This window comes from Dinoponera quadriceps, unplaced genomic scaffold (assembly GCF_001313825.1).
Source record: "Dinoponera quadriceps isolate SergipeBrazil2010 unplaced genomic scaffold, ASM131382v1 scaffold2420, whole genome shotgun sequence".
In the NCBI taxonomy this organism is placed as follows: domain Eukaryota; kingdom Metazoa; phylum Arthropoda; class Insecta; order Hymenoptera; family Formicidae; genus Dinoponera; species Dinoponera quadriceps.
Window position 1 is genome coordinate 1,074,810 of NW_014556754.1, and position 27,205 is coordinate 1,102,014.

The 27,205-nt window shown below is 43.1% G+C and overlaps 1 protein-coding gene across 1 annotated transcript; it reads left to right on the forward strand.

The window, feature by feature from the left end:
- LOC106748135 (transcription factor Sox-3-A) lies at positions 1-23,489 on the forward strand. The gene is made up of 5 exons (XM_014626382.1): positions 1-360; positions 3,413-3,678; positions 11,031-11,225; positions 17,252-17,409; positions 20,722-23,489. The coding sequence occupies exons 1-5, from the start codon at positions 356-358 to the stop codon at positions 21,268-21,270; spliced, it is 1,173 nt and encodes a 390-aa protein (XP_014481868.1). The 5' UTR covers positions 1-355; the 3' UTR covers positions 21,271-23,489.
- Positions 23,490-27,205: the final 3,716 nt, after the last annotated feature.

The window sequence follows — 27,205 nt, forward strand, 5'->3', positions numbered from 1 at the left end:
GACTGAACGCGCGGGTCTCCGTCTACTACGTCGCGGGTCGCAAATAAGAGTCGGCTCGATACGTGTCGTGCGGTTCCCAACATCGTCGAGATGAGCCTGACCGCGGACGACAGCGTGTTACATGGAGCAGACAATACATGAGAGGACTGACGGAAAAACTGAGAACCGGAGTGTCGTGACAGTGAACCGAGAACCCTGACCGCAAATCATGTGCATGGCGAATTGAGCAGTGCAGTGAACCCCGACATTGTCGCGTCTCTCTTGTGATTGTTATTAAACCAACGCATCGTGAGACGAAAGTCTCAACCACGGCAGCAAAATTGAGCTGGAGCTGCACCAACGAGCCGCCGGCTTTATGAGGTGAGTCTTCGGGCGAAAAGGGAAAAGCGGGTAGATTTGTCTAGAGTGGTATCGAGCTATTTGGGAAATCAAATATAATTTTCACGTGTCTTCCCTCTCCCCCTTTACGGCAGAAATTGCTCAATAGCAACATACGTTATACTACAAATCTCAGACTTCGTTTAAATAAGACTGCCCACTTATAATCCTAAAATTAGATCTTCATTGAAAAATGGGAATGTGCGATAAATTATTTAAAAATTTTATCGACACGTTTAGGATTGAGAAATCATGTGAGTGACCAGGGTTTCCTTTGACGTTTAACTTTGATCTGGCAAAGCTCTGACTTGGCTCTTTAATTTCTGACATGACAAGATTCTGACTTGTCACTCTGACTTTGACCTGACAAGATCTAAGAAGACTCTGACAAGATTCGCACTTTATTTCCCAATATTAAGTCACATGTTGACTACTGATATCGGGATAAAATCTATTATCATAATATCAAATTTTATTCTATTCCATTATACATATTCAATTCATATTTCGATTATAAAATATGTCTGCTCATGAGTGATAGAGTAAAATTGGAACAATAAAATGGTTCAGCACTCAAAAAAATTAATTGAAAAGTGCTGCCTGCATAAACTAAAGTATATAATATAATATAATTCATCGAACTTTAAAAGTTATTCACTGCTTTGATCATAAACCGTAATAAATAACTTATTTAACGACAATGACGTTTACTGTCACAATGATTAACGGTGAACGATGCATACTGACTCATTACTTCATGCATGAGGCGTAACTACTTGTGACTATCAATATTGATATGTGATCAACAGAAAACAGGATAAAAAAATAAAACAGGATAAAAAAAACTATATAAAAAATTGCATCGTATCTTCAGTTAAACTATCGAATATTCAATGAAAATTAACGGGATCATCGATGGCCTAATCTACAAGCGAGAAGTTTTAGTGGACATCGAATAGGATACTTTCCGACGGATTATAAAGTTTCTCATAGCGATTCAAACGTGTAACCCAAAACACATAAACCTAACATTCACGAGTCTAGAGATTACAATCGCACCAATATCGCTGAAATATTCTTTAATCGCACGTGGACCGAGCCTTCGTGTAACGAATTTGACATTATTCATCGGAATCTGAAAATGCCGTCGGAATGGGGCGAAATAATGAACTCTTGGTCATTTATAAGCAACACTCGATATACCCACGAGCAAAATTCGCTTTCTCGATCGAAACAGACAATAAATTGCGGCTCACCCCGCATCCTCCGTCTTTACCCGCGGACCGCGCCTAAACATTCAATTAGCACTTCCTAATCCCCCGTCGCTCGTTGTCAACAGCCATTACTTCCAGCATCTTCTCGGTAAGCTACCCCCACGAGAGAAAGATAGGAGAAGAGAGAAAGAGAGAGAGAGAGAGAGAGAGAGAGAGAAGGGGGAGGAGGGAGAGAGAGAAGGAGAGAGAAGGGCATTCTCAGAGAACACCCCAAACACCGCGAAACGATGATGACGGGGTGGTTGTTCCACCCCTTGCAGCTTCGCCTAACCGACGTATCTATTAATCTGCCCTGAATGACACTCGAGGGTGGCACTCGCTCTCTCTCGTTGTCCCCTTTCTTCCTCCACCGTGTGTACGGGGACGGTGATCCTAACCCTACAAAATCTTAACTACTGCCCCTCCCGCTCCTCCTCCTGCTGCTCCCGCCACCCCCTACTCATTGAGTTCCCCCAGACCACTACAGGTTTTTTTTAACGAACGCTCAAGGAGATTCAATGCGGTAATTGTGTTAGTTCGAGAAGCTAGGGTTGTCGAAGCGAGAAGGAGAAAGAGAGAACGCGCGCGGGAGGAGAGAAAAGAAGAGAGGGGGAAGTGAGTCGTTTGGCGCACCCTTTGGCCGCGGGGATGACGTTTAGGGTAGAGGATGAAGGACGAGACAGCGCGCGCGGAACGTGCCGAGATTGGTTAATGGCTTTGATACGAAGAAAAGGATAAGATCAATTTGCTTATGAATCGGGGGGCAAACGAATAAGCAATTATGTAGCGCCGGGAAGAAAGCTCTCTTTCACTCTCACCTCGTTAGACCGCACGCACGAAGTCTTTACAAATGACAGAGATGATACAGTTGCAATCTACCGACCGAAAATTACTAACTCTCGTATTTTAATGCAAAAGAAAGCTAAAAAATATCAGGAAATAATGCTTGTTTGTATACTAATATAAGGATTGTCATACAGAACAAACAATTATGATGTATCGTCACTTGAAATATTAGAGCTTATCTTAAAAAGTAAACTGCCACGAGAATTTACACGTCTTTTCATATAATCTTATCGCAATAACTATTGGTCATTCGTAACGACTATTGTTAATAAGATACAACAATGCATATCATAAAATTGCTAGATACGCATCGGAACTCTAAGCGATTTTTCGAGAACGCTCGTATACGATTCGTTTTAAACAATTTTTTCGTAAAACGAAGACATATAATCCATTAATTGCACAGTATCACACGTGTAATACGTCAAAAATAAGATAGTTGGAGTGGGTCTACTGCAGTCAATAAGTTGAAGAAAGAATGTAGACAGTTAAATGATGACTGAAATATTAGAGCATGAAATAAATGAAGAAGTGAACGAATTTACTGGTGAATTGATAGATTTACGCTTTGAATGGCACTCGCTAATTCTTATTAACATCACAATATTGCGAGTCAAAATACGTCAGCGGGTTGTCTTCGAATATCGTTTACCTGTTATTCCCAATGAAAGCAACCCAAAGTCACTCAACGAAATCTTTTATGTTTTTTGTGTTCGACCATCATCCCAGGTAGAAAAGAAAATGGCGATGACAGGAAAATGTCAAAATAATGAAAAAAAAAATGATCAAAAAGCTAGTTTTACGGTCGTTTTCTCGTCATTTTGACGTCATTTTCTGTTTTACCTGGGATTATATTCCTAATGATTCACGCGTAATCACCATTAAACTAAACAATCTGATAAAGGTTGTTAAACAGCAGTTGTCTTAATTTACAGAGCCGGCGGCAACATGTGCGACGGCTCCTTCACGGAAACCTTACGCACGATGCAAGGCATGACGGGAACATCGCCAACGGCCGGTGCCGGTGTCGGTCCCATGGGGGTCGGCCTCGGTAGCCCTCTCGGTCCAGCAGGCAAGAAAGTGCAAGCGGAACACATTAAACGGCCGATGAATGCCTTCATGGTCTGGTCACGATTGCAGCGACGGAAGATCGCGCAAGAAAATCCTAAGATGCACAACAGCGAGATCTCCAAGAGGCTTGGTAAGTGATTACGATTATCGCAAGACAATAGACGCGCGTGGAGTATGTGTGAAAATGTGTGATACTCTTCCGACATTCTCGAAAATTGGTGAAACGAGATCTCTTAACCAGAAAATTTCGAAAACGTGATGAATCCTACATCCATCGTTCTGTAAAGGACAGACCTCGATTAAGAGTAATTTTAAAAGAATTCAAAGCGGGAAGTATGTCCGATAAGCGACCGAGACCATCGTCCTGTAATGACGTATTTTTCATCCCTTTCTTCACACAGACGACTTCGTGCACACATCCGCGTGATTTAGCGCCGACGGAACACGACACGAAGATATTCCGCCTAGTATTTCCGTTAAATACCCCAGTCGACAAAGGACCTTCCGCAACTCCCTCGAGCTCTTTTATCCGTCATTTTCTTCCTCGCCTCGCTCCGTCTATCCCCCATTTTTCGTTTCCCCGGCGACGACGAATAAGGGAAGCGTCTCCACCTCCTCATCCTCCTCCACCTCTTCGTCCTCCACCTTCTCCTCCTTCTCGGTAAAAATGATGCGCACGCTCAACGTACCACCCCCTTTCCTACCCCCCCCCCCCNCCCCTAAGCTCCTCTCTCTCTCTTTCTCCTCCATAGCCACCCTTATTCTTCCCCACACTTCTTCCTCCACGTTTCCTCTTTTGTCGGCGCGACACTTTTCCGTCGCTCTTTCGCCGTCAAGCATATTTCTAGATCATACACATCCAACCTCGTCGCGACACTCGCAAATTTTGTCCGTTTCCTTCTCTTGCGCGAAACTCCTTCGCGAAGCGAGGAGGAACTGCAAGCGCGTGTCCTCTATCCGGCGATTGGAATGTAGCAGACTAACGCGTGCAATGTCAAATTTCGCTTTCCTCTAACCGGCAGAGTAACTAGAGCACACGTTTGCGATGTAATTAAACACGTAGGAAATTGTTAAAAAAATTGAGAAACTTGTATTAACGTGACGAAGGATATTAGAAGAGAATATTTCTCGCGAAAAGTTATAAAATATCAAATCTGTTTTGAGATAATCTTGAATCTTCGACATTTTTCTGGCCTTTCACTCGTCCATTTTTAAAATTATAAATTTTTAGAACTTCGAGACGTTTTAATTCCACGACTTGTACAATTTCAGGTTCCTCAAAATCTTTGACATTTCAAGTTGAAACCGGCATTTGGAATTTGATGATTATATTGCTGTATCATCCAGCAGTTTTATTATCGGTTACGAAAAGCTGACTGAAACATTTTACTTGTTGGGATAAACACTTCGCGCCTCGCATCAGCGTAAAAAACCGAAATAATTCCGGTCCGAGAGTGCGATAAAACAGCCGCCGGTTTTATTGCATCAATTAGTAGATGGCGACCCGCGCGTTTATCTTCCGACCCAGCAATTCGCCACGTTTCACGACACTCGGAGGATGCTTACAGATGTATCCTGAAGGAAGGTAATCGCGGGATGAGGGGCGAGAGTTCTTTAAAGTGAGTGCTCTGTCGGGAGATGCTTAGAGCTAATCTAGTTATTGGACCTCGCTGTAACGTTCCTGTTGTGCAACTTGCTTGTCCAAGCCTTGCGCCTTACCCTTTCGTCTTCGAGAGTCCACTCGAGCAAATGGCTCGAGCGTTTTGAAAGTGATGGCAATTCCGTGCGAGACATCAGAACAGAATAGAGGCGATACGCAGCCAATGAGATTAAGTAGAAACTCAGTGAAATTATTTCAGAAAACTCTTGAATCAAAAATCTAGTGTTAAGTTTTTAAAAAAATTATTGAGGCGGTACTAATTTAAAAAATTTAGAAACAATCTCATCCGATTCATTCTACTGACAACTGATCGATTATTCCGACACGATGTCGATCCTTCTACCGGATCGATCATGGTGACATTCCACCTCGATCTCAATCCACCTATCTACAACTACCCCTTGCACAGTGTGTAGTGACGTAAAAACGCATGCACGTACGCACGCATGCGGTGCAAACATCCCCGAGAGAGGAATTCACAAAGAGAGCGAAACGAGAGAGGAATAGAGGGTGTATAAACACACAACAGGGTGGTGAGGGTGGGTTTGGAGAAGAAGAGACTCGGGAGAAGCTTTCATCGTAATGAAGTATTTCTGCCGCTTGCCGGAACCTTGGAGAGGAGGCACCAAACGTATTAACGGAACGACTTGTCGGTTTCGCAAACATATACGTGTTAAGGATCCAAAAAAGAATATAAGATGTCTATTTTACAGTCTTAGAAAACAATCTCATTAAATCCCCGTGACAGTCTCTTGAGCTCATAACGCTTTCCTTAATAGCAATTTTGTTCTTTTCCGTAAAGAGTAATGAAGATCGGAAGATCAGAAAGAATAAATAATTATATTATCACGGTAGATCTAAAACGCGCGTTATCGTGGAATTTTCCGTCGAATCTCTCCGGAAAAAAGGTTTCAATAACGTTCAGTTCAAGGAGCTCCGGTCGGCTCGTAGGACTCGTGAAAAGGGGAATAATTCGCAGAGAACACTGACAGCTACGCTTACATATAGAATCGCGAAGACAATGACGTCGGGTGCGACAAAAGCGATGTACAAAACGCGTGCAGGTACACGTACGCGCATCCTTGTCCTCTTCTTTCCTCCCCCCCCCCCGTATGCGCGTGATTAAAAATGATCGTCCCCGAGCGGGCTTAACGCTCCCACCCCCTTAAAAGCTCTCACTACTTTGAACCGCCCACCGGTCGCTCTTTGTGTCACAAAGAACGGAATTCTCTGCTCCACTTCGAGACTTATGAGTGAAACCTATTTTCTCTGTGAATTCTGCGACAAGCTTTGCGCAAAAAGGATTAGGAAAGATTGAGGAAATGCGGCAGTGCATCTCGCTCGAGATTTTCGTGTAGTATTTGCCGACCTAAAATTTCAAGATGCCAGCAGTGCTCGAGTACGTGTCAACGACGTTTCATGAAACGATCTGAATAAAATGAGAGAACGATATTCCACCGTGTGATGTTCAATTTAATGAAGAATTGATATCGGCTGTGAAGTTCTAACGTAAAATAATCGCACATTAAATGTCGGTATTTTGTTGTAAGATACTCGTTAGTAAAATCACAAAAGACACACTAGGATTATGTCTACCATGAAGAGAAGGCGAGACTGCACTGCCGCGAAAAAGGCCTTGAATCAGCTGTAACGAATAATACGCACGCCTTCGAGGCATCTTCTTAATTGGCACGATACGACGCCGGTAACGAGAATAACGGCACCATTGTCTCGCGCCGTAAGAAAAGGTAAACGCTATTAGCGTGGCACGCGAGGAGGACTCGAGATGGTATTTCCTTTTAACTTTGTCGCTTTATTTAACAACGTAATTATACTGCACGCTGCCAGCAAATGAATGTATTAAATCTCGCGCTATTGTTGAACACACGACACGCTTGTCCGATGAAAAATGTCCTTTCAACGTACGCGAGACCTATACGCGTGTACTGTCATTTAATTGTGTCAAACGCACGTGCGCGCGCGATATTTTGATAATTTATAAACGCCTTAATTTAGAAATGTAAATGCACGATATAAAAAACATGTAACCACAACTCCTAGTGTTGCAGAGAGATATTTGGTACTAGTAAGAATTTAAAGATGTAATGGTTCATATTCTACATGTATGTGTGTATATGTGTATTCCTCTTTCTCTCTCTTTTGCTACTTATAATATTTTATATAAAATACATCGTGTAAACGTCCATGATACTTTTCCATACGTTGTTTTTAAGCAAATAAATTTTTTAAGGATAAATACTATAAAGACAAATATTAATCGGCGAGCTAGAGCCTCGTTTACCCGTGCTATAGGTCTTAGGTCGGCGGTGTATCTTTAACACCTGGCGTATTTTCTCACGTAACCCGCGTCGACGCAAGGTCGATTTCGGTACTCCGAGTCGCCAAAGTCCCCTCCCCCCACGCCAGCAGGAAATGCAGGAAACGTTTTCCAATTTCCGCGTTTCATCGTCCAGGATAAGTCCGGTGGGGAAGAGTTGGAGGGGAAGACCGATCGATCGGCGGTGCAGTAGCTGCATCGCCACCCCTTCGTCTCGCCATCTTCTGTTCCCGCGCGTGTGCCTCGAATAGCAATTTTTTTTCTTCCTCCCGAAAGTCGCCACTTTCGCGAACTGTCCGGTCGAATTGCCGAAAACGATCGCCGGTGACCGTCTCCTCGGTCTCTTGCGAGTGAAATAACAAACTACCCCGAACCATAACAACTATAGCCAATCGACGTTATTCTTTATCGGCCTTCTTCATCGGCGCTGGTCGTAGAAATGAGAGCGACGTCACGGCCACACCGCCGTTCTGTTCACCTTCCTTTTCTTTTCCTTCGCTTCTTCCCTTTATCTTCTCTCCACCGCCCCCGTCCATTAATTAACAGGCTTTGTACTTTTAAACGATGTTAAATAAACGGCATTGTCCGCCAGCGAAAGGACTGAAAAGCAGGCGCCATTGTGCTTTAAGCTCGCTCTTCTCGTCCTCGTCGTCGTTCTCTACGTCGTTGTCGTCATCGTCGTCGGTGCCAGAAAGAAGGAAAGAGAGGACGAAGGAGTATTGCCCGCGAATGCCAACCTACTAATGCCATCAGTGCTGGGAAGCCTTTGTTCTAAACAAATACGCCGAACCCCGCCACCCTCGCCACCTCCGTTACCCTTCACCACCCGTCTCTCTCTCTCTCTCTCTCTCTCTCTCTCTCTCTCTCTCCCTTGTTCGATCGTGCCACCTGCCTTTCAGACGGGAAAACGTGTATCGATTGGATAAGCCGTAATATAAATAGAAAGGAGAACTATTCCCTTCGCGCGACCGGAAGTTATCTTCGTTTTATGATTTCGACACCGAATTTACACGTTCCCCAACTCGACGATAGTCCCGAATAAATTATTCACGGCAAAGCAATAATTAACGATCAATTCTAATCATCATTTCTCAAACTTTGATAACAGAATCTCGCAATATTATGTAGTTTTTACTACAAACATCTATATTGTATTTCTAGGAAATTATCTCAAAGATAAATGAGTGAAAAACTACTCAAACACTTTGTTTTCCTTTGGAAAATTTGTAACACTGGACCTATAAGCCGAGGCGGACGAAAAGCCTAAGTAAAATAGTTTCTTTCTTATCTGATTACATAATTTCAAAAGTGAGGTAAAGAAACTCGGAATCAGTGGGAATCCCCGATATACCTGTGGACTTCAACTCAGGGAAATTTTAATTATTTATAGAATATTTAGATACTAATGTATGCGTTCCTAATGTTATCGACAGACTATTGTCTCGGAAGATACGATTCTGGAATTCTCATCCGGCCGTTTGCCGATACTTTTCTTCGGAGTTCATTGTGCGCCACCCGTATTATCTAACGGCCGACATGCTCCGTTGTTGTTGTTGTCGATAGTAAACAGTGACAAGAATAGAAGGAGCACGGGTCTTGAGAAGTACAGTGTGAATCCACGACTACCTACATTCTTATCAGCTTTTCTCTAGAGTGAGTTCTATTCTCTCTTTCTCACCCCCCTCTGCTCGCTCTTTTTTCAGCCTCCTCTTTCTCTCTCCCTTGCCCTCACTTCTGTTTCCAAATTCTAGTTAATTTTATTTAAATTCTATTTTATCAAACCTTTTCTCTTTTCCTTCCTGCTCTTATTCATTACACATTTTTATCCTGCATGAACGGAACTCATATCTTGCCTACGGTTCGGAATATTATTTTACTTTCTCTCCTTTCTCACAGAGATTTTTTCGCTCCCGACGGCGTCCGGCAATCCTGGTCAAGTTGTATAAAAGGAAAGGAAAGAATTGGAAGATATTAAAGCTCCTTCTCATGTGAAACTCGGAGAACACGAAACAGTCACTCCCAGTAACTTCGCGACTGGCTTGTCTCGTGTAATCTTGAGTCATGCATTCAAATTGAAGTATCCTGCTTGTACTTCACAACCAAAATAAATCTTCATTAGCAGAAGTGCTCTCTAATGAGGACTCCCAAAGCAATTAGATCTCGAGATTTTTCAGAATATTTCTGAAAACACATTCCACATTCAATCTCCGTTATATTTTTTTCGGGCTTTTTCGGAATTCCTCCGGCCTCTCATATGACTCATAGTCTCTCGACCGAATTCTCGGATGAAATAAATCTCCAGTCCGTAAACAGCTGCAAGCTTTGCAGCACGTCGCGACGTCGATGTCTCGTCGTGGCGGCCATTGTTGGCGACGTCGCGGTGCAACCCCGAGCGTATTGTTCCGCCGTTGCATCAACCTCGGCGTCAGCGTTGGTGTCGCACCTCGCTACCAGCGGATTCCGTTTCCAGGATGCCAGAGCCGGGGCTTTGCGCTTTGTGTGCGCCTCTGCGACGGTCGACAACAAGTGGTAATTAATTCTGCGCAAAACAATCAGCCCGCCTGCCGGGTGGGGGCGCAAGGGGGCAACGAAGGGGTTAAAAACGTTCCGCGCCCTCCCCTTCATCGAACGGAGTCTTTCCGGAAATATTCTTTCAAGGTTCTGAACGCTCGTCGCAGATACATACGACTATATAGAATCTACAAAATGTATTCCAAATCCGATAGATGATAATTTATTTCTCAATTAATCGAGATGATTTTGACACGTTATATTAGATATTTTAAGAGAAGGAAATACACATTGAAAGAATAGGGAAAAATCAAAGTGATATTTTAAAAAGATATCACTTTGATCTTTCCCAATTCTTTCAATGTGTACTTTCTTCTCGTTTTATTAGGAACATTATAATTTCCCAACAGCTAAAAATAACTCCCAAAACAAAGTACAAATATTAAATTGTTGACGATATGCAAAGTATTGTACAGTATTGACAGTACGAAATATGTCTCGCACTTTTAAATATTTGTCCTTCAAATTGTGTCAGATTGGGCAGTTCTCAAATATTAGTACTATCGAAAATGTGTTAATCACTGTTTAATCACATTAATGGAGATAATTGCTGGAAATGACTGGACGTAGTATTGAACGAATTATTCCAGACAACTATATCTGAATGCACAAATTTAGAATACACAGTATTTACAGAACGATCGATGCTTCTATCCAAATGATTCGCAAATACCTACCGACAGAAAATGCATGCGCTTCTCTTGCGATATTAAGATTCTACAAAAAAACAGAATAGAAAGAGACCTCGACTTCTCTCGGTAGGAAATGAATTGCGAGGACGTCACGGAATGATACAAAAAAAAAAAGAGTTGTCCCATATATCGCCTGCTATACGTCTTACTCGAATGATATGTACCGTTGCGGTGTATGCTTTATATATTGTTAGTCATAATATTGAAATTTATTTTTGCAGGTGCGGAATGGAAACTCCTCTCGGAGGAACAGAAACGTCCCTTTATCGATCAAGCGAAGAGGTTACGTGCTCAACACATGAAGGAACACCCGGATTACAAATACAGACCAAGAAGAAAACCCAAGACCTTGCGCAAGGAAGGCTATCCGTACAGTATTCCATACCCGAGTGTGCCTATGGACGCACTTCGAGCAGGTAATTAGCTTAATTATCACTTGTCAGTGATTATTATTTTCGGTATACGTAACGTTATCTAGTGATAGCGAGAATAACGAAGTTCAAAAACATTCAGTCTTGTACGAGAATCGACCAACATTTTCACGTGTGTGACATTGTAACATTATTATTATCGATTTGTATAAAAAAGTTTTATTTATTGACAAGGAACGAAAAAGTTATTTGCATAAAATAACACTCATGGCGTAACTATGCTATGACTGTACATGATTAAATATCGCGCCGTGAAAATATTCGTCATATGTGACAACGGACAAATGAATATAATAATTCAGTTCAAGTATAATTCAGCGAAATTTATTCTAACGAGATGTCTATATCGGCGTTTCAAGCGAAATTTATTCAAAAGGATATGTCTGTATTCGATGTTTGTGGCTATATTTATGAGCGCTCGGCGACTGTCATCAGTCATCGACGATCGTACCAGAATGGTTAAAAAAATGATTGACTTAGAAACTATCGACTTGATAAACCAATATAATACAGAGATAAAATATGAAAAAAACTAACGTTTATAAATAGTGAACGCATTACCTGCTGTCCACTTAGTTATCGAAAGCCCAAACTTGCAGATTCACGAGTTCTTTTTACAAAAGATCTCTTGTGAATTTAATTCAATTAACAAAAAGTGTACCGATGCTATTCTTCACGTGAGAATGTTTATCATAGTTGTCCGTATAATGTTACGTGTCTCAAAAAAGGAGAGAAGCGATTCATTATTTTTGGACATATGAGAGGTCGGCTTTTCGTCGCCGTTGCCCTCGTTTGCTATTTCCCACACCTACTTTTCTACCGGCGGTTTTGACGGGGATCACCTCGTTGCACCGCAATGCAACGAAGTGGCGCGTGGAGGTGTTGTTGCAAATATTGCACCTCCCGCAATTGCGTAAACACTCGTGCCGAACACTTGCGCCGTTCCGTTGACGTCACGTCTGGTTAGTTTATTGTGACAATTGAGCGGGCATAATGGAATCGAGCGCGCGTGCAAACGCGGCAAGAACACAGAAAATGCACGGCGCGCTACCAATTTGTTTAATTAATACGAGACGCAGACGCGAATGCATTATGCGTGACGAACGCAGCGATTTAGAATTTAACAATAATTGCAATCTTTCTGTGGCGCAGCAATAAAGACCGCGCGTCCGCGCACACGGAAGCGTTATCTGCATTACATAATAATACGCGCGTATTTTTCACGTAAACAAGCTCGCCACCCATTTATTTATTTATTACCCGAATGTGTATGAATAATTACATTGTTAAAAGTAACGAGTGCGTACGCAGCATGTTTTACAAATATCGCCGCCTTGTTTCGAGCGCGGATTGTCCTACCAATTCCGAATTAGAGCGCATCCTGTGTCGTAATTATTTGCAGCAGTTCATCGCGGTGCACAGTATTAATTAATCGTTTAAATGAAATCGCCACAGACACCGTTAATTTATCACTTGTAAATTGAACCGTCGATTTTCTTTCATTACACATTTAATTTTCAATTGCGCGCCCGTACGATTTAGACGACGATGCTCCCGGAATTCAAAGCGAATTTAAGGAAATGCCCATAGAGAGGCGCTAATGATATGCTTTCACTATCGCGCTTTCCTCGCGGTTTATCACATCTTTAGCGTGACAAAGGTGACATTCGAAAGTTCGTTCCACGTTACGCTACGTGGCCGCGTCTGCCTTGTAATTCATCGTCGTGTAATTCGCGTTCGCGTAGGCGAGTTTACGGATATCCGTCAAGAGTGCGCTCCCACTCGAGAAATTATTAATTCCGGCAATGGTGATGTCGCGATTAAAGCTGAAATATATCTCGACGCCCACGCGACCACCCTACGAAAAGTAGCGATCGGTAATCTCCGATTTATCGGACGCGGGGGACTATCCTGCTCCTGTTTGTATCTCTCCTCCGTATTTCCTCTCCTTTCTCAAACGCTTCCTCCCTCCTCTCTGCGCGTTTCTATTCAAGCTTGAATTGAAACTCCCGCGGACTATAGACGGTCAAGTACAAGAAACGAATTCGTGATAACCTAAAATCAAGCTATCAATATCAGAAATAATACAAAAAAGTTTACTTTGCGTGACTTGCGTAATTCGTAAGGAAACATAATATGTATATTTTTTTGCGAAATTTTTTGTGCCCTCAGAACGCGTATGCGCTTCAAGGGAAGGCATTTTTTCTGAGGGAAGAGATTAGGCAACATGATCGCGTCGCAAAGGATAATTATTTCTGGTTTTGTACGCTGAAATAGCATTTGCTACACTCTGTTAGTCCCTCCCGTAAAATTTCACAGAAAGGAGGAAGGTGTTTCCGTTTCCTTTGTTCACCTTTAGGACATCATCGCAAACTATCCCTTGTTCCCTTTTTTCCCACAGATCGCCCAGTTTTTTCATTTCTTTCCTCTCGACCGTTTCTGGCTACCTCTTGACTGAGCTTACACGGTGGCACGCGTATAAGACAAGCGCGTGGGTGGTTGAGATAAATTACCGCCTTAAGCTGGAATCCCGACTCGAATTTCCGTTCGTGCGTGCGACTGGTCGTTCCTTAAGGACGAGAATTAAGGACGAACCTTAACCGGAAATTCGCCCTCTCGGACAACGCGCGAAACTGCTAATTCTCATGTTAATTCAAAATCCCCCCCGATCGCGATTTATTACATTTAATCCCGCTAATGTTGATTCGGTGCACTAAAAGTCTACTTATATCATAATCTCGTGATTCCGGCAAGTAAGTCGAATTAACATAGTTGACAGAATAAGTAAATGCCCGAGTCCGAGTTAAGTCGTGGTAAAATCGAACGCATTCGTTAAAGTTACAATATTCGCTCTCTTTAAGACTTCCGCGTTATTTTTCGTGCAATAATACCGATAATTGAATTCACCGTCCATTCGGGTTACACACGCGCAAACGAAATCGCGAGGGTTACGCGAGGAAAAGGAAACGGGAAGCACGTATCCCCCCGAATCTTATAAATTATCACCGAGTAAACATACCCCAGGGGCGTATGTTCCTTTTTTTAACGAACGATGGATTTACGATCGCGAGTATCCATGGAGTTACGTGCTCTTGGCCTGCGGGCGTGACCACCGAGTCGCGAACTTTCGCATAATGCCGCGGGAGCTTAAGACAATTCGATAAATAATGAGCCAGCGACATGTTTATGCGCTCGCGTGCCTGCATCCAATGAATCCTCGAACAAACACGCTCTGCAAAGTACGGCCCTGCCGCGCCGAAGGGAATTATTCGACGATTTATTCCAACGTTCCCCGGTCTCTCTCTCTCTCTCTCTCTTCCGCTTTACCCTTATATCCCCGAGAGATATCAGATCAATTTGCACGATAAAATGTGCACGAATTAAAATTAGAATTTTTCTAAAAGTATATGAATATCGAATATTTTCTAAAATATATGAATATCGAAAAACAATTAAATCGGAGTTTTTAGTTTTGAGATTTCTCGACGAATTTCAAGTTAATGCTGTATGTAAATTTGAGAAAAATTAGCGTATAACACATATATCGCGGAGAAAAAGCCAAATTCGACTGGAACTTCACGAATGGATATACGAGAATATATATGAGAATATATACTGAAATAATTAATATATTTCTCTCTCCGGAAGACGTGAAAATGAGGATCACACGCTGTATGTACAGCAATATGTATCCGCTGAATGTACAGCGATATGTAGCACGTTGAAGACTACGCTACCATACGAACTGGCGAGTTTCGAAACACGAAAAGCGAGGTTTGCCGAGCAGAGAAAACGACGTCGCACGGCGGAATCTTTTGTGTTTGCGTTTGAATTATAATGCGACAACTTGCGACACACATGTCCACACACATACACATACACACACACATACGGACATATACACACATACGCACACAGTACGGCCACGACGCGCGTAAAATATTTAGACTTAGTAATCACGTTGTGTCTCTCGCGCCTTCGTCCGGCACGGAAATTCAAAATTACGTAATCCGGTACGAGGCGCGACACAATGAAAACAATAGCGACCCAGGAACGGCAAACAAATCTCTGCAAACCGAGGGGACTCGTGCGTACCAGGCTCGATTCATCGAACATCTGTTCTTGAAATTCTACCAGCGAGACAAAACAGATAAGTCAAAATCGACAGATGCCGTAAACAAAACTTTCCACACCTGATTAACGCTTCTATAATCAAAAAGGTGGAACCTCCGTGTTGAAAAAGTGGATAAAAAAATCCGATTAAACATTTAATCGAAACTGCTTCAAAAATAATCGTTTAATCTTCTCCAAGCTAATTAACCGTTATCTCAGTCGTTAAATTTAGCTAAAATCAATATGGGAGGATTAAAAGAAAAAGCGGTATTTACCAAATAATATATTCATATCGCTCGAGATTTGTGATCATTTAAATTATTCTTCAGTTGCTTTTTCTCAAAATGCGTCTGCTTCACAAAGTACAACGAATCGAGAATCCCGACGGGAACTTTACGCGATTATCTCGCGCCCACGCGCTAGAGCTCGGCAATCGTGCCGCATCTCGATCCTCAATATGCCCATCTCGCCTTTGGCGATCTTCAGGCATCATCGGTGATCATAAATCTCGGGGAACTCAACGCCAATCATCCTCCTTCGGGTTAGGTTCGCTGGAATGAGGCGCATGAGCGACGTCTCCTGGTCGCTATCGTCGTCGCTCGACAATGGAGCTTCGTCGAAGGCTTTGTCGATGATCGATAAGCCACCAGGTACACGATGCTCGTCCTCTTTCCTTCCCTCTTTCTAAACGAACGGCAAAACGTGCAAAACGGTAAAAAGAGAAGAGACACACACTCCTGTTAGACCCGGAGATATCAATCTCCATCGAAAATGGCCCATGATCATTACCCGTCATTGTTGAGCTACGAAAAGAAGAGCGCGCGCATTTCTTACTCTAGGACAAGAATAATCGCGCGCTATTCATTAAACGCCCACGTCTATCTTTTATCTGGACTCCTGCTAATCGCGAGTTTCCACGTGCGATTACTAAATGCGTCATCTTAAATCACCCCGTGCACCGTACGCACGCGCGTCTAAATATGCATATCCAATCGTTGAATAAAGAATATAAGGAGCATGAGGCAAAAATACGTAGCGGCGGGATGCAACGGACGTGACGTTACTAAGTACACCCAAAGTAATTATCGATATGTGCGAGTCTTTTTCTCTAATTTAATTACAACTAATCTTTAAACTAATCAGTAATTCTGCTCTGACCTAAATTACCTAAATACATATAATCTAGGATTATCTCACTACATGTCCTAGATTACACATCATCATTGTGCGAAACTAAATCGAATGTTTTAGTTCGCTTGAGTCGCTTTAGGTTACTATTATCAAAAAGTTGTAGTACCTTTCATTAATATGTTTATGTAGTTTATCCTCGTGCCTTTGGGCAAGCTTTTTTATTTCTTGGGCAACTGCTTCAATACCCGAGTCACGATGTATGTCAACATTTCTAACAGCGAAGCTTCAACAATATTCCTAAGCACTTTATTTTGAAATCTTTATATTATTATTATATTAACGTCACCTTAATTATGACATAGTCATAAACTATATCCGATCGATAATCCAGCAAATATCGCGATATGCTCCTTCTTTACATTCTTTATTCAATGATTCCACTGAATATCAAACATTCGACATTCGCAACCCGGTAGCGTCTCCTCCTGAGGAACGCGCCGTCGTAATTTAACACGCGGGTCACGTGGCGAACGGTTAACCCCAAGAATAACCCTCATCCCTCCGACAGGCGGCGGAACGTCGCGCATCGCTTATTAATTGTTAGCGCGTAAATCCTGCGAGGATGGTGAGCGATGACAATTCGTCGTCGCTGTCGTCGTTACGCAAGCGCGATTCGCTAATTAATACGTCGCCACCGTTAAAGGCGACGCGTTCATAAATTGCCGGCGTCTTATTTATGCATACCCGCGTGTGTTGTAACGTTACAGGGATGGCCGGTAGCATGGGACAGGCAGGGATGGGCTCCTATTACAGCCCTGCGGCGGCTTACGGCCCCCTCTCGGCGGCCAGCATGGCTGCGGCTGCGGCAGCGGCTGCACAACAATCGGCTGCCGCCATGTCCGCCGGTCTCGGGGCACCTGCTCAAGTAAGTCGATATTTCTTTCGCGCGAGTGATATGTACGCGACGACAAGTACACCGCGCCTAGAGACAACATTACATCGTTGTCCGGGCGCAGAGTGGACGCAGCCGGTGAACGACCGCTCGATCCACGCCGCCTGGTGAGGTCTGATTTTTGCAATGGTCATCCACCGTTGCTCGAAGAATAATTACACCGTTAAACGTTCAGTAGTTCGTGTCGACGTTATTACGGAAAACGCAGCTACGTTATTTTGCACGATTGCGGTATCGAGTGCGTCGTCGGGAATACTCGCAGTAAGTAACTCAGTCGTACAAGTCAAACGGATGCAGACGAGTGGTGGTCGGGTTATAAGGGCATAGATGATGCTGAAATTCGCTGGAACAAAACGCCCGTTGGGGATGGAAGACGCAAACGACGAGGCAAGAACGGGATTACGCGGGAATGACCGGAATGGCTGTTAACGGAAAAGATAATTCCGCGGACGGATCGAGCCCCGCGGGAACCTATTAATTCGACTCCGCATGGACATCTAATTGGATTGAAATATGAAACCTCCCGAGCGAATCGAATTAATGATTCGTCTTTGTGGAGATATTTCTATTTCTATAGCAACGTTAACTCGCGGCCGGCATTTTACCGCGCCACAAAGTCACAATCACAAATCCATTTATCTCGAAGACAATTGGCGACTGGACGTATCGAGTCCGCGAGACAGATCGTCGGCCGCGTAAATAAAGCAAAAGGAGGAGAAAAAGCGGAGATGGATCGCGTGCGCAAGAGGAAGAGGAAGGATGAGGGAGGAAGCGGAAGGTAGCGGCAGAGAGGGAGGATGAGTGTAGCTACGTTTCATTCGTTGTTGCAACAAAGGGGCCCCCGGGTGGCTTCGCAAACAGAAACCGGAGACCGTGGTCTGTATATGAATTTCCGCAGCTGGCTACGGGAGACAAACAGATAGCTAGTTATTTCTGCATTCAACGGCTGAATAGCCGACGCGTCTGGAACGACGCACCGGCGCGATACAAGCGACCATTATTGGTGAACACCGGCGGCGAGCGGCACGCTTGAAGAATTCCAACGTTATCTTCGCCCAGCCGAGTTCGAATTCTTCCTCTCTCTAGCTCAACGTCACCGGGGACGTAATTAATCCTTACATGGGTAGATGATAAGAGAAAGTTTAGAGAAGAGAAGAAGAGAAAAGAGTCACACTGATATTTTTTGTCAAGATTCTTCTTATATATGTAGCTTTCTTTATGAAGTGACGACAGCTCTCTCAAAGAGGACTAAATTTAACAGCGAAACTCGAGGCGACAAATCAACCGACCTTCTCAATGACGAAACCTAAGATAAAAAAACAAGCGGGTAACCAACTTGGGAATCAAAATCAATCACATCAGTTACATAATTAAGCACACTTCGATTTGATTGACGACATAAAAATTATTATCCAGTTTACGTCACAGCCAACGGCACAGAAAAAGAGAAAGTCGATTGAATTGCAGCAATAGTCAATCGACGTTGCTGAAACTAAATCTCATCACGACCAGTGTTAATTTCAACAAAAAAAAAAAAAATTTAATTGCACACTTACGCGCGTCGCGGAGTTAATATGGATAAAAATTATATTTCGTCAACGCTTTCGCGAACGTGTCGTCCAAGGGATACCGAGTTCTTACGAAATGTTGAAGCGGCTGAAATATCAAGGGCTGTGACACAATGCGACAATGTGAGGGAGTTGACTTTCTCGTTCTCTGTACTCTCCCACTGCTTCGAGGCCATTTGGAAAATAAAGTGCGCTCATTCTCTTTCGTTCTCGACTTCGACGACACATGGCGCGAAAGGAGAATGGCGCTCTTTTGTGAGCAAAAACAGAGGCGAACGGTATACGGTGTCATTGTACGCTTTAACAGCGACATCGCGCTGGATAATTAAGTCTCCTAGAACGAAAGCCGTAGATGAGAACGGAATGGACCAACGCGACAGTGACGATGATAGACACATCCGAAAGAAGCTGACAAACGTTTAGAATCGTGTAAGCAAACCTAAGATTCCGTAATGGTCCGCATAGTTAAGTAATAAACGAAAGACTGTTTTCTTGGAGATTTTTAATTCTACATTATAAAATACTTTCTATTTCGCGCAAGTTTCGAATGTCTGTTTTTTTTTTTCTATAGAAACCAAATATTTAAAATTAACTTCGGCGTAGATAATTACAGCGGTTTAAAATTAAATTAAAAATTCAGCTAGATTAAACATCAAAATAAAGATTAACGGGGATATTTTGGTTTCCAAATTATTTGAAATTTCCGAAACAGAGCGTGACCGACTTAAAACCCTCAACAGCACCGTCAAATTATTTCGACGCATCTACGTCACACCCGATGAATCATACGTCACAATTATTTAATGTTAGCGAAAATATAATAAAAACGCGCCGTGATAATCGAGCTAGTCGCGGTCGACCGAATTTTCATACGAATATCGGAACGCGTCATATGACGAAGAGGAATTTTTAATTTCTGGACGCCGCTGCGATTCGCGGAGAGAAGGGGTCTCTCTCTCTCTCTCTCTCTCGAGGCGAGAGAAGCCGGGCTGTAATCAATTGGTCGTAGCGGACGAGAGAGACTTAGCATCGCTAAGACTGGATGTAAATCATCCGGACAAAACCGCTTAACGATCCGACAAAGGATCCCGCGCGGTCCTTCCTTCGTCCACGAATTATAGAATCGGGAATACGCGCGCTGCTTCTCGCCTCTCCTTCTCCTTCTCTTTCGTTTTTTAAACGGCCGTCTCTCGAGGTCGGCCTCCCTCTTCAATTCGCGGCAGCCCGGTCCGAAGCGCGTTTGGCCCAACGTGACGAAATTTATGACCATTGGCAGCGTTGTCTTCGACATAGAACAAATCTCCCGGCTCGGGTCGCGTCGCGGATTCACCGATTTCGCGATTTGCGCGCCGACCGAATCGAATGGGTTGACTCTCGACTTTTGTCACCTATTTTTTATCCGTTCGCGGTAGTGTCGTATTCTCGGTGTCTGTTTTTCTAAGGCCGGTTGCCAGAATTCGGCACAGATTTGCAAAGACTAATAATAGGGACCCTAATTCCTCTAAGTTTTATTGGGACCTTCAGCTGTCCGAACTTTGCTCTCACGAAAGAATTCTCATTTATAAATTAATTTTCTTAAACGTGAACATTTATGTTCGAATTGATCATATAGTGAAATTGCGGCTAGATTTTGTGTAGAGAGACCTATAACGCGATAACGACATTATATTAGCGGAAATATAGCGTCGATGCACGGCATTCCCCGTTCTTGTTCCAGGTGGTGAGCTCGATGGACGCCATGAAGTATTCGATGGAAGCTGACAAATATCGCGCTGCCTACATGCCGCCCAGCAGTCTCGCGATGAGCATGTACCCGGATCCCAAGTATCTGGACTCAAATCCCAAGACCTATCTGGACCGAAGCTACTTGGATTCAGCGAAGGCGTACTTCGAGCAGTCGAAGCTCTACATGGATCAGAAACCGCCCCTTGTCGACTACAACCGGCCCAGCTACGAGCCCAACAAGCTTTACGAGGAATCCAGCCCGGGTAGCGTTGTCGGCGGAAGTGGACCTGCGAGGTCACCGGCCGCGGAGTCACCGGACACAAGCAAGCAGCACGAGAGAACGGAGCAAGCCTCTTCCAGCGCAAGCTCGACATCCACATCATCGGCCGCGAGTCCCGGAGCAACTCTACCAGCGTATTATCCCGGACCGGTCCAGGCTGGTGGATTGTTGGGCCCGCAAATGGGTCAGTACGGTGGATATCAGACGGCACCGGCCCCGGGAAACGAGTCTTTCCGCCGACCACTGACAGTCATCTTCTGACCCGATAGAACATAGCTCTGATCCATCTTCGAGGAACAGTTGCTGTGAACCTGGTCGAATCGTGACGACGACTATCGCGGATTCGGCAGAACGACACTACGACGCTCTGGCAGAGGATCTGCCCGAATCTCAGCAGTCGGAGTTCCGACGATCAGAAGATATCATCTTTTGTCCAAATGCATTACGGTTTACGGTGCATATAAAGAAGAGAGGGGGGAGGGGGGGGGGGGGCTGCGGATCTCATTGGATTGTCATGACTACGGCGGATAACATGAAATGAAAGTGGAACATTGTGTGTGATAGTGTTCTAGGAAAACATTTTCTTTATTTTACTAGATGGATTCCCTGGATTTTGCCAAATTATCCGACGATAATTAATGGTGGTCGTCTTCTCATCGTATAATGGCTACTGCCAACTGACGTGCACCAATGATGAAATCTTTCCGGAGTATCTTTTGTTAGAAAAATATTCCAAACGGGCTTGAAAAAAAAAGATTGTGATAACTTTTGTTAACTAATTGTGGACGGGTTAAGCGCAATAAATGAAGATTTCACGAAATTGAGTGGAACTTCAAGAAGATGTAAAAGAATGATAGACAACTCCAGTCAATGAGGGAACTATTTTCAAAGACATTATTATTTTAACAGTTTATATCGTGTATCCTTTGAAAGGATCGTTGATCGATCGGGAAGAATTTCATCAAAGGACTAGAAAGAATTTAATATTTTCCTGGCGATGGATATACTCAATAATATCGCTACGAGAGGGCAAGAAGAGCAACCAGACCAACAGACTATTCTGAAAGATAAAGGACGACCAAACGATGATCATAACATCATTGCAGATCACAACGAAGACCGAGAGGACTTTCGCTGTGTCGTCGGCTGACTAGTCTTGACCGAGACGTGTTAAGAATACATTGTACATAGTCCCTGTGTAAATAGTGTAGCAAAAACTTGGCTGTTCCGGGTTTCCGCGCGCGAATCCGCTTTCTTACGTTCTCCATCCCCAGACACAAGAACGCGTAATCCTTGAAGAGAAAGCAGTACAAATGGAATCGTGTGCGTAAGTGGTATCGGAAACCTATCGCGAACATTTGATCATTGGAACGACATAATGTTTTGAACGACTTATCTTTTGTTTCGTTTGCCTTCAACCCTCAATTTGGTTAAAAATATATATTTAATCATATGCTCGCTAAAATGTTGCTGGGTACACTTTTGTATAGGTTAGCCAAAATGATAGATATTAGTTTCGTTAAGTAACTATAATTTCGGATGTATGATCAAAAGACACTGGTGATAAATCGACAAGAGATGGGCGCAAAACTTTCTTATGTTACTAAGTCATTTACATGATGTCATTTATATTGTACTTATTTACTTGTAATTTAGGAATTCAGAATTGTATATATCGATAAATTTCAAATTTGGTTACTCAATTCGAGTATCACCAGCTGTGGGTTGAGAAGTTCCGATAGCCCACGAATATTAATAAATTTTTCTCCGTGCAAACTTGTCACAGAAGATCGTTCAACTTTTCCGCGCGTTTTCCTTCGCGGAGAAATTGAAATGATTGAATCACTGTTTACTTACGATTATCGTACGTCAAGAATAAGAAATCGCATTTCTAATTTTGCTATCGATAAAATAGCAAACGATATTTATTATTAATTTTTTTAATTGTAAAAAAATATTGTGTTGTTTTTGTTTATATCTGGGTCAAAATGCTTACGCGAATAACGAGTAGCAATTTTAAATGTGTATGATTAATTTTACGTCGCATATTTATATAAAAAAAATTATATGAGTTTATCGTTATATGTTATATATTCGAAATTGTTATTCGTTATTTACGAATATATTTTGGCCAATTAACGTTCACCATGTTCTTCATGCATAATAATTGTAGAAATATAAAAGTATACACGACACCTGTTATAATTTCCTGATCGACAAAGGCACGCGATCATTTCCGCCTTTTGTTGATTACCTTCCAACGTTCGAATCTGTTATCATTTGATAGCGTCGATCAAATCGACTTTGCGAGGGGGGAGGGGGGGGGATGAACTCCAGAAAAAACGTTTCACTCGAGACATTCCCGCTATACAACGTGTATAATCTTTGTATTCGTATCGTCACGATGAACCTTAAGCTGTATCGATTATCCGCGTATTACATTACATGCGACACAAGTAAATTATAAGTATTGTACCGTAAGTGAGAAATAAACGTTATAAACAATATCCTTGAAACGCATTGTATGTGTGTGTCGAATTTCCTTCTCTCAGTTTTAACATAATGTCAAAATATATAGCGCGTAACATATAAAATGTCGAATGCAAATGATTACCTATAGACATGTATAAATTTCTTGCGAATAACAATAACAACAAATAACAACAAGATAATCACTAGTGATTGTGCCGCTGTGCACGTCGAAAATACAATACGGTTTCTCAATGTAACTCCCGCAGGACATTCACGGAGAGATCTCTTTTCTACACCAGCGGACAAGCCGCGTACATCCGGATCAAAAAGAGGCGCTCACAATATGCATGTTAGAACGGAGAGATAAAGGGGGGCCAGATTCTGAAAAGATATTTTCAGGAAATTATTACGCCCAAAGAAAAGTTTGTCTTGGCGGGAGTCCGGATTCAGGACGACACTAGTGCGGGCCTCGTTTCCATGTGCACCCATTCGTAGCCTTCAAAAGGGAATCTCGGTATTTACCTGAATGAAAAGCGTAAGGTGTTTTCACGGATTCGGGGAGCGACGTAAAGGTGCGAACGAATAAATGGTTCGAGTTTCCAAACGGCAGTCGCGAGATCGCAGCTGCCGTTCTCTCCAGCTCAACAATGGGCGACGCGACGGCGGTCGAAGCCTTCTTAGTTTTTTCCAAGCATTGGCTGAGCGTCGAGTTTCGATGCACATTGTGCATCGATGCACAACGGTCGCGATTTATTTTAAACGAACGGAGCAAGCAATTCTACAGTCTCGAATAGTGACGCATTGACGCGGTAAAGTTTATTAATCCTTCGCACGGGTCAAGAGAATTTAATAGTGCACGAAAAACGGAGGAGAGGAAACAATATATTAAAGATATTTAAAATATAAAAACTTTTAAAAAGCTGAAATGCTTGAAAAGAATCCAATATAATAACTTTTCAAAGATACTTCAAGCAACGTTCTGCAAAATCGTGTTTGAACATTCTTAATGTATAACTTCGTTAAGTTTGCTAAAAGTAATATTTCTACGCGCTTTCCGGTGAAATATTTCGCGGAAATATCTCGCAACAGTCTATCGCTATTGTGCACGTCCGATAAGTTTGTTCGTACAACATCCGACGTCGCGAACGACTTCTGTGTTTGTGCGTGCATGCAATCGATACGCAAACACGAATCCTGCGAGACCAGAGAACGCGGTGCCGGTTATAGTTGGTGGTTCGCGATCATAATACGTGAGCCCTCGCGAATGTTTGCGCAACAACCGCGGTGGTTTGCTGCCACCGGCGACGATTGACTTGTCTAAATAACGGCACCTGCTCCGTTCTACCGAAAATAATTACTCGACAAACAACACGGAGCGAGCCGTTCCTTACGTCAAGATTAGGTGATAATTCGTTAACCACTCGAGAGACGATTTATCCCCGATTGTACTTAAGCTTAGAAGTACATATTTCCTGACACAATCGTTAAAACGCACACGTGAGGTTTCTCTTTCTCTCTCTCCATCTANCCCCCCCCCTCCCCCCATTCCCTCTCTCTCTCTCTCTCTCTCTCTCTGTCTAACGGACACGGAGATATTCAGTTAGTTTTGCATAGCTATTTACTTTTCCGAGTAAAGCACATGAACAACACTACAGGAAATAATCATTCAACTTGAAACGCTTTACGGTTATTTCCAGCGTAGCTTTTGATGCGAGAATTTAACATATCTATATTTTCCTCAAATTTTATAATTAGCACTATCGTATCTATTTCTACGACATAATACCAAATTACGTCTCAATACAGAGGCCAGCTATACAAACACAAAACGTGGAGCCGGTAAACCCATTTAATTTTTCTCACCATACGTGTTATATAGACACACCAGATGTTCGTATCAATCGATGAGCCACTATTCACTAAACACGAGATGGCAAATAAGGTCTTTGTCGAGAAAAGAACTGAACTTGACCGGTTCTTCCAGCCGAACCTTCAATTCGGGACGTCATTGTGCAGTTTATGAATCGAGCAGTTCTGTTTGCTTCTGTATGCTGTTCTATTTGCCGAAGACAGAGAGAGAGCACCGATAGGGACAAAGCTAACACAGGGAGAAGCGGTGGATACACTGACCTAGCGCGGCTCACATAGTCGCGTATAGTTCTACACTACACCGCCGGTGTGGATAGATTGGCGAATTTAATTCACAGTTTACACTATACAGCGTTCAACGTTCAAAAGCCTCGATTAATATTTCAGCGGATCGCTTCGAAGCGTGAATTAAACTTTCGTATTAGAGATCGCTAAAATGACAAACATTGCGAACTGCGCTACATATCCTGTCAGGGTAAAAATTTGTAATAAAAAATACAGGAATCTCATCAAATCAAGTCTGAAAAGCCGGGATCGAATTAAGCGACGGAACGGTCGGGCGACGAGTGTGAGAACGCCGAGGTGATTTACATTCCGGCCAAATGATCTCGCTTTCGCCACTCGTGACGTGAGCCATTCTTCGTTGTATAATCAGTTTAATGAGAAGACATTCGTGCCACCTTTCCTCAGGCGGCAGCACAAAGAAAAGTGTACCGAGACCCGACACTGATGCTGAGCAAACGCCGACAAATCGTAACGTGTAGCTCGCAATTAAATTAACGATCGTTTTATTAGCCGGGATTGATGACTGGCGCGGGAATTTAACGGAAATAAAAAGAGAATAATCGGATAACCCGATGACGCACCGGCCGACGAAGCACGGATAATAATCGGCGAAACGCGTGCGCAATGCCGAATGAAAATTTGTCCTAGAATATTAATTTTATTAGACATGCGTCGGCAAATGGCCATTGTGAATGCGATTGTGAGGAGAACCTGGCGAAACGTGTAACCTGTAATGAAATTAATGATCGTCCTATTAATGCGTACCGGTGACTCTTGCGGGAATTGAACGACGGCGAAAGATAATCGGATAACGTCACAATGTTAATTAACAAAATGCGGACAATAATTAATGAAATATGCGTTTTCTTGAATGAAGATTTATCCGGCAGAATTTAGTCGGTGGGATGAACGGTAATTAAATTAATGGCCGTTTTATTAACGGGGATTAATGATTTTCGCGGTAAACGGTGATAGAGGCGCGATATAATTCCTCGACCCTGTTATCAATCGCGTTGTCCTGTTTACCGATCTCTCGTGAGTTTGCTTCTTGCCGAAACTAAAAAACGCCGATATCAAGTATCGATGCACGACACCACGTACGATTCCTCGGGCGATTCAAACGTGCTGCGGAGCCTCTTATAAGGAGGAAACATATGCGTATTATCCTCCTTCCTGATACCCAAAATCCCGCGCATTCCAAAGCCAGCAGGTACTAATGAAGTCGTGAGAGGTCGGTCAGGAATAGTAGTGCGGTCGAGCGCGCTTTCAAACAGCAGGAGCGCGAAGAGGGGGGAAGGACCAGGCAGATGATTTAGATTCCACCTAAACGATCTGTCTAAGCCAGCCTGACGGCCTCGTGTTCAGGTCAAGTTCATCGCCGTGCACTTGGTATAATGGATTTAATGAGAAGGTAGCTACCTCCACCCTCTCCGATGTGTCAGAACTTACCCGGTTTTATCGAGTCGAGATAGAGTTAAAGAGAAAGAGAGAAAGAGAGAGAGAGAGAGAGAAGAAGAGGGAGAGCACTGGCACATCCTTCTTCACGCTTCCTGCTCGCAGAACGCACGCT

Coding starts and splice junctions, on each gene's coding strand:
- LOC106748135 (XM_014626382.1), top strand. Junction 3,679..11,030: donor CGAGATCTCCAAGAGGCTTG/GTAAGTGATTAC, acceptor TTATTTTTGCAG/GTGCGGAATGGAAACTCCTC. Junction 17,410..20,721: donor GTCTCGGGGCACCTGCTCAA/GTAAGTCGATAT, acceptor TTCTTGTTCCAG/GTGGTGAGCTCGATGGACGC.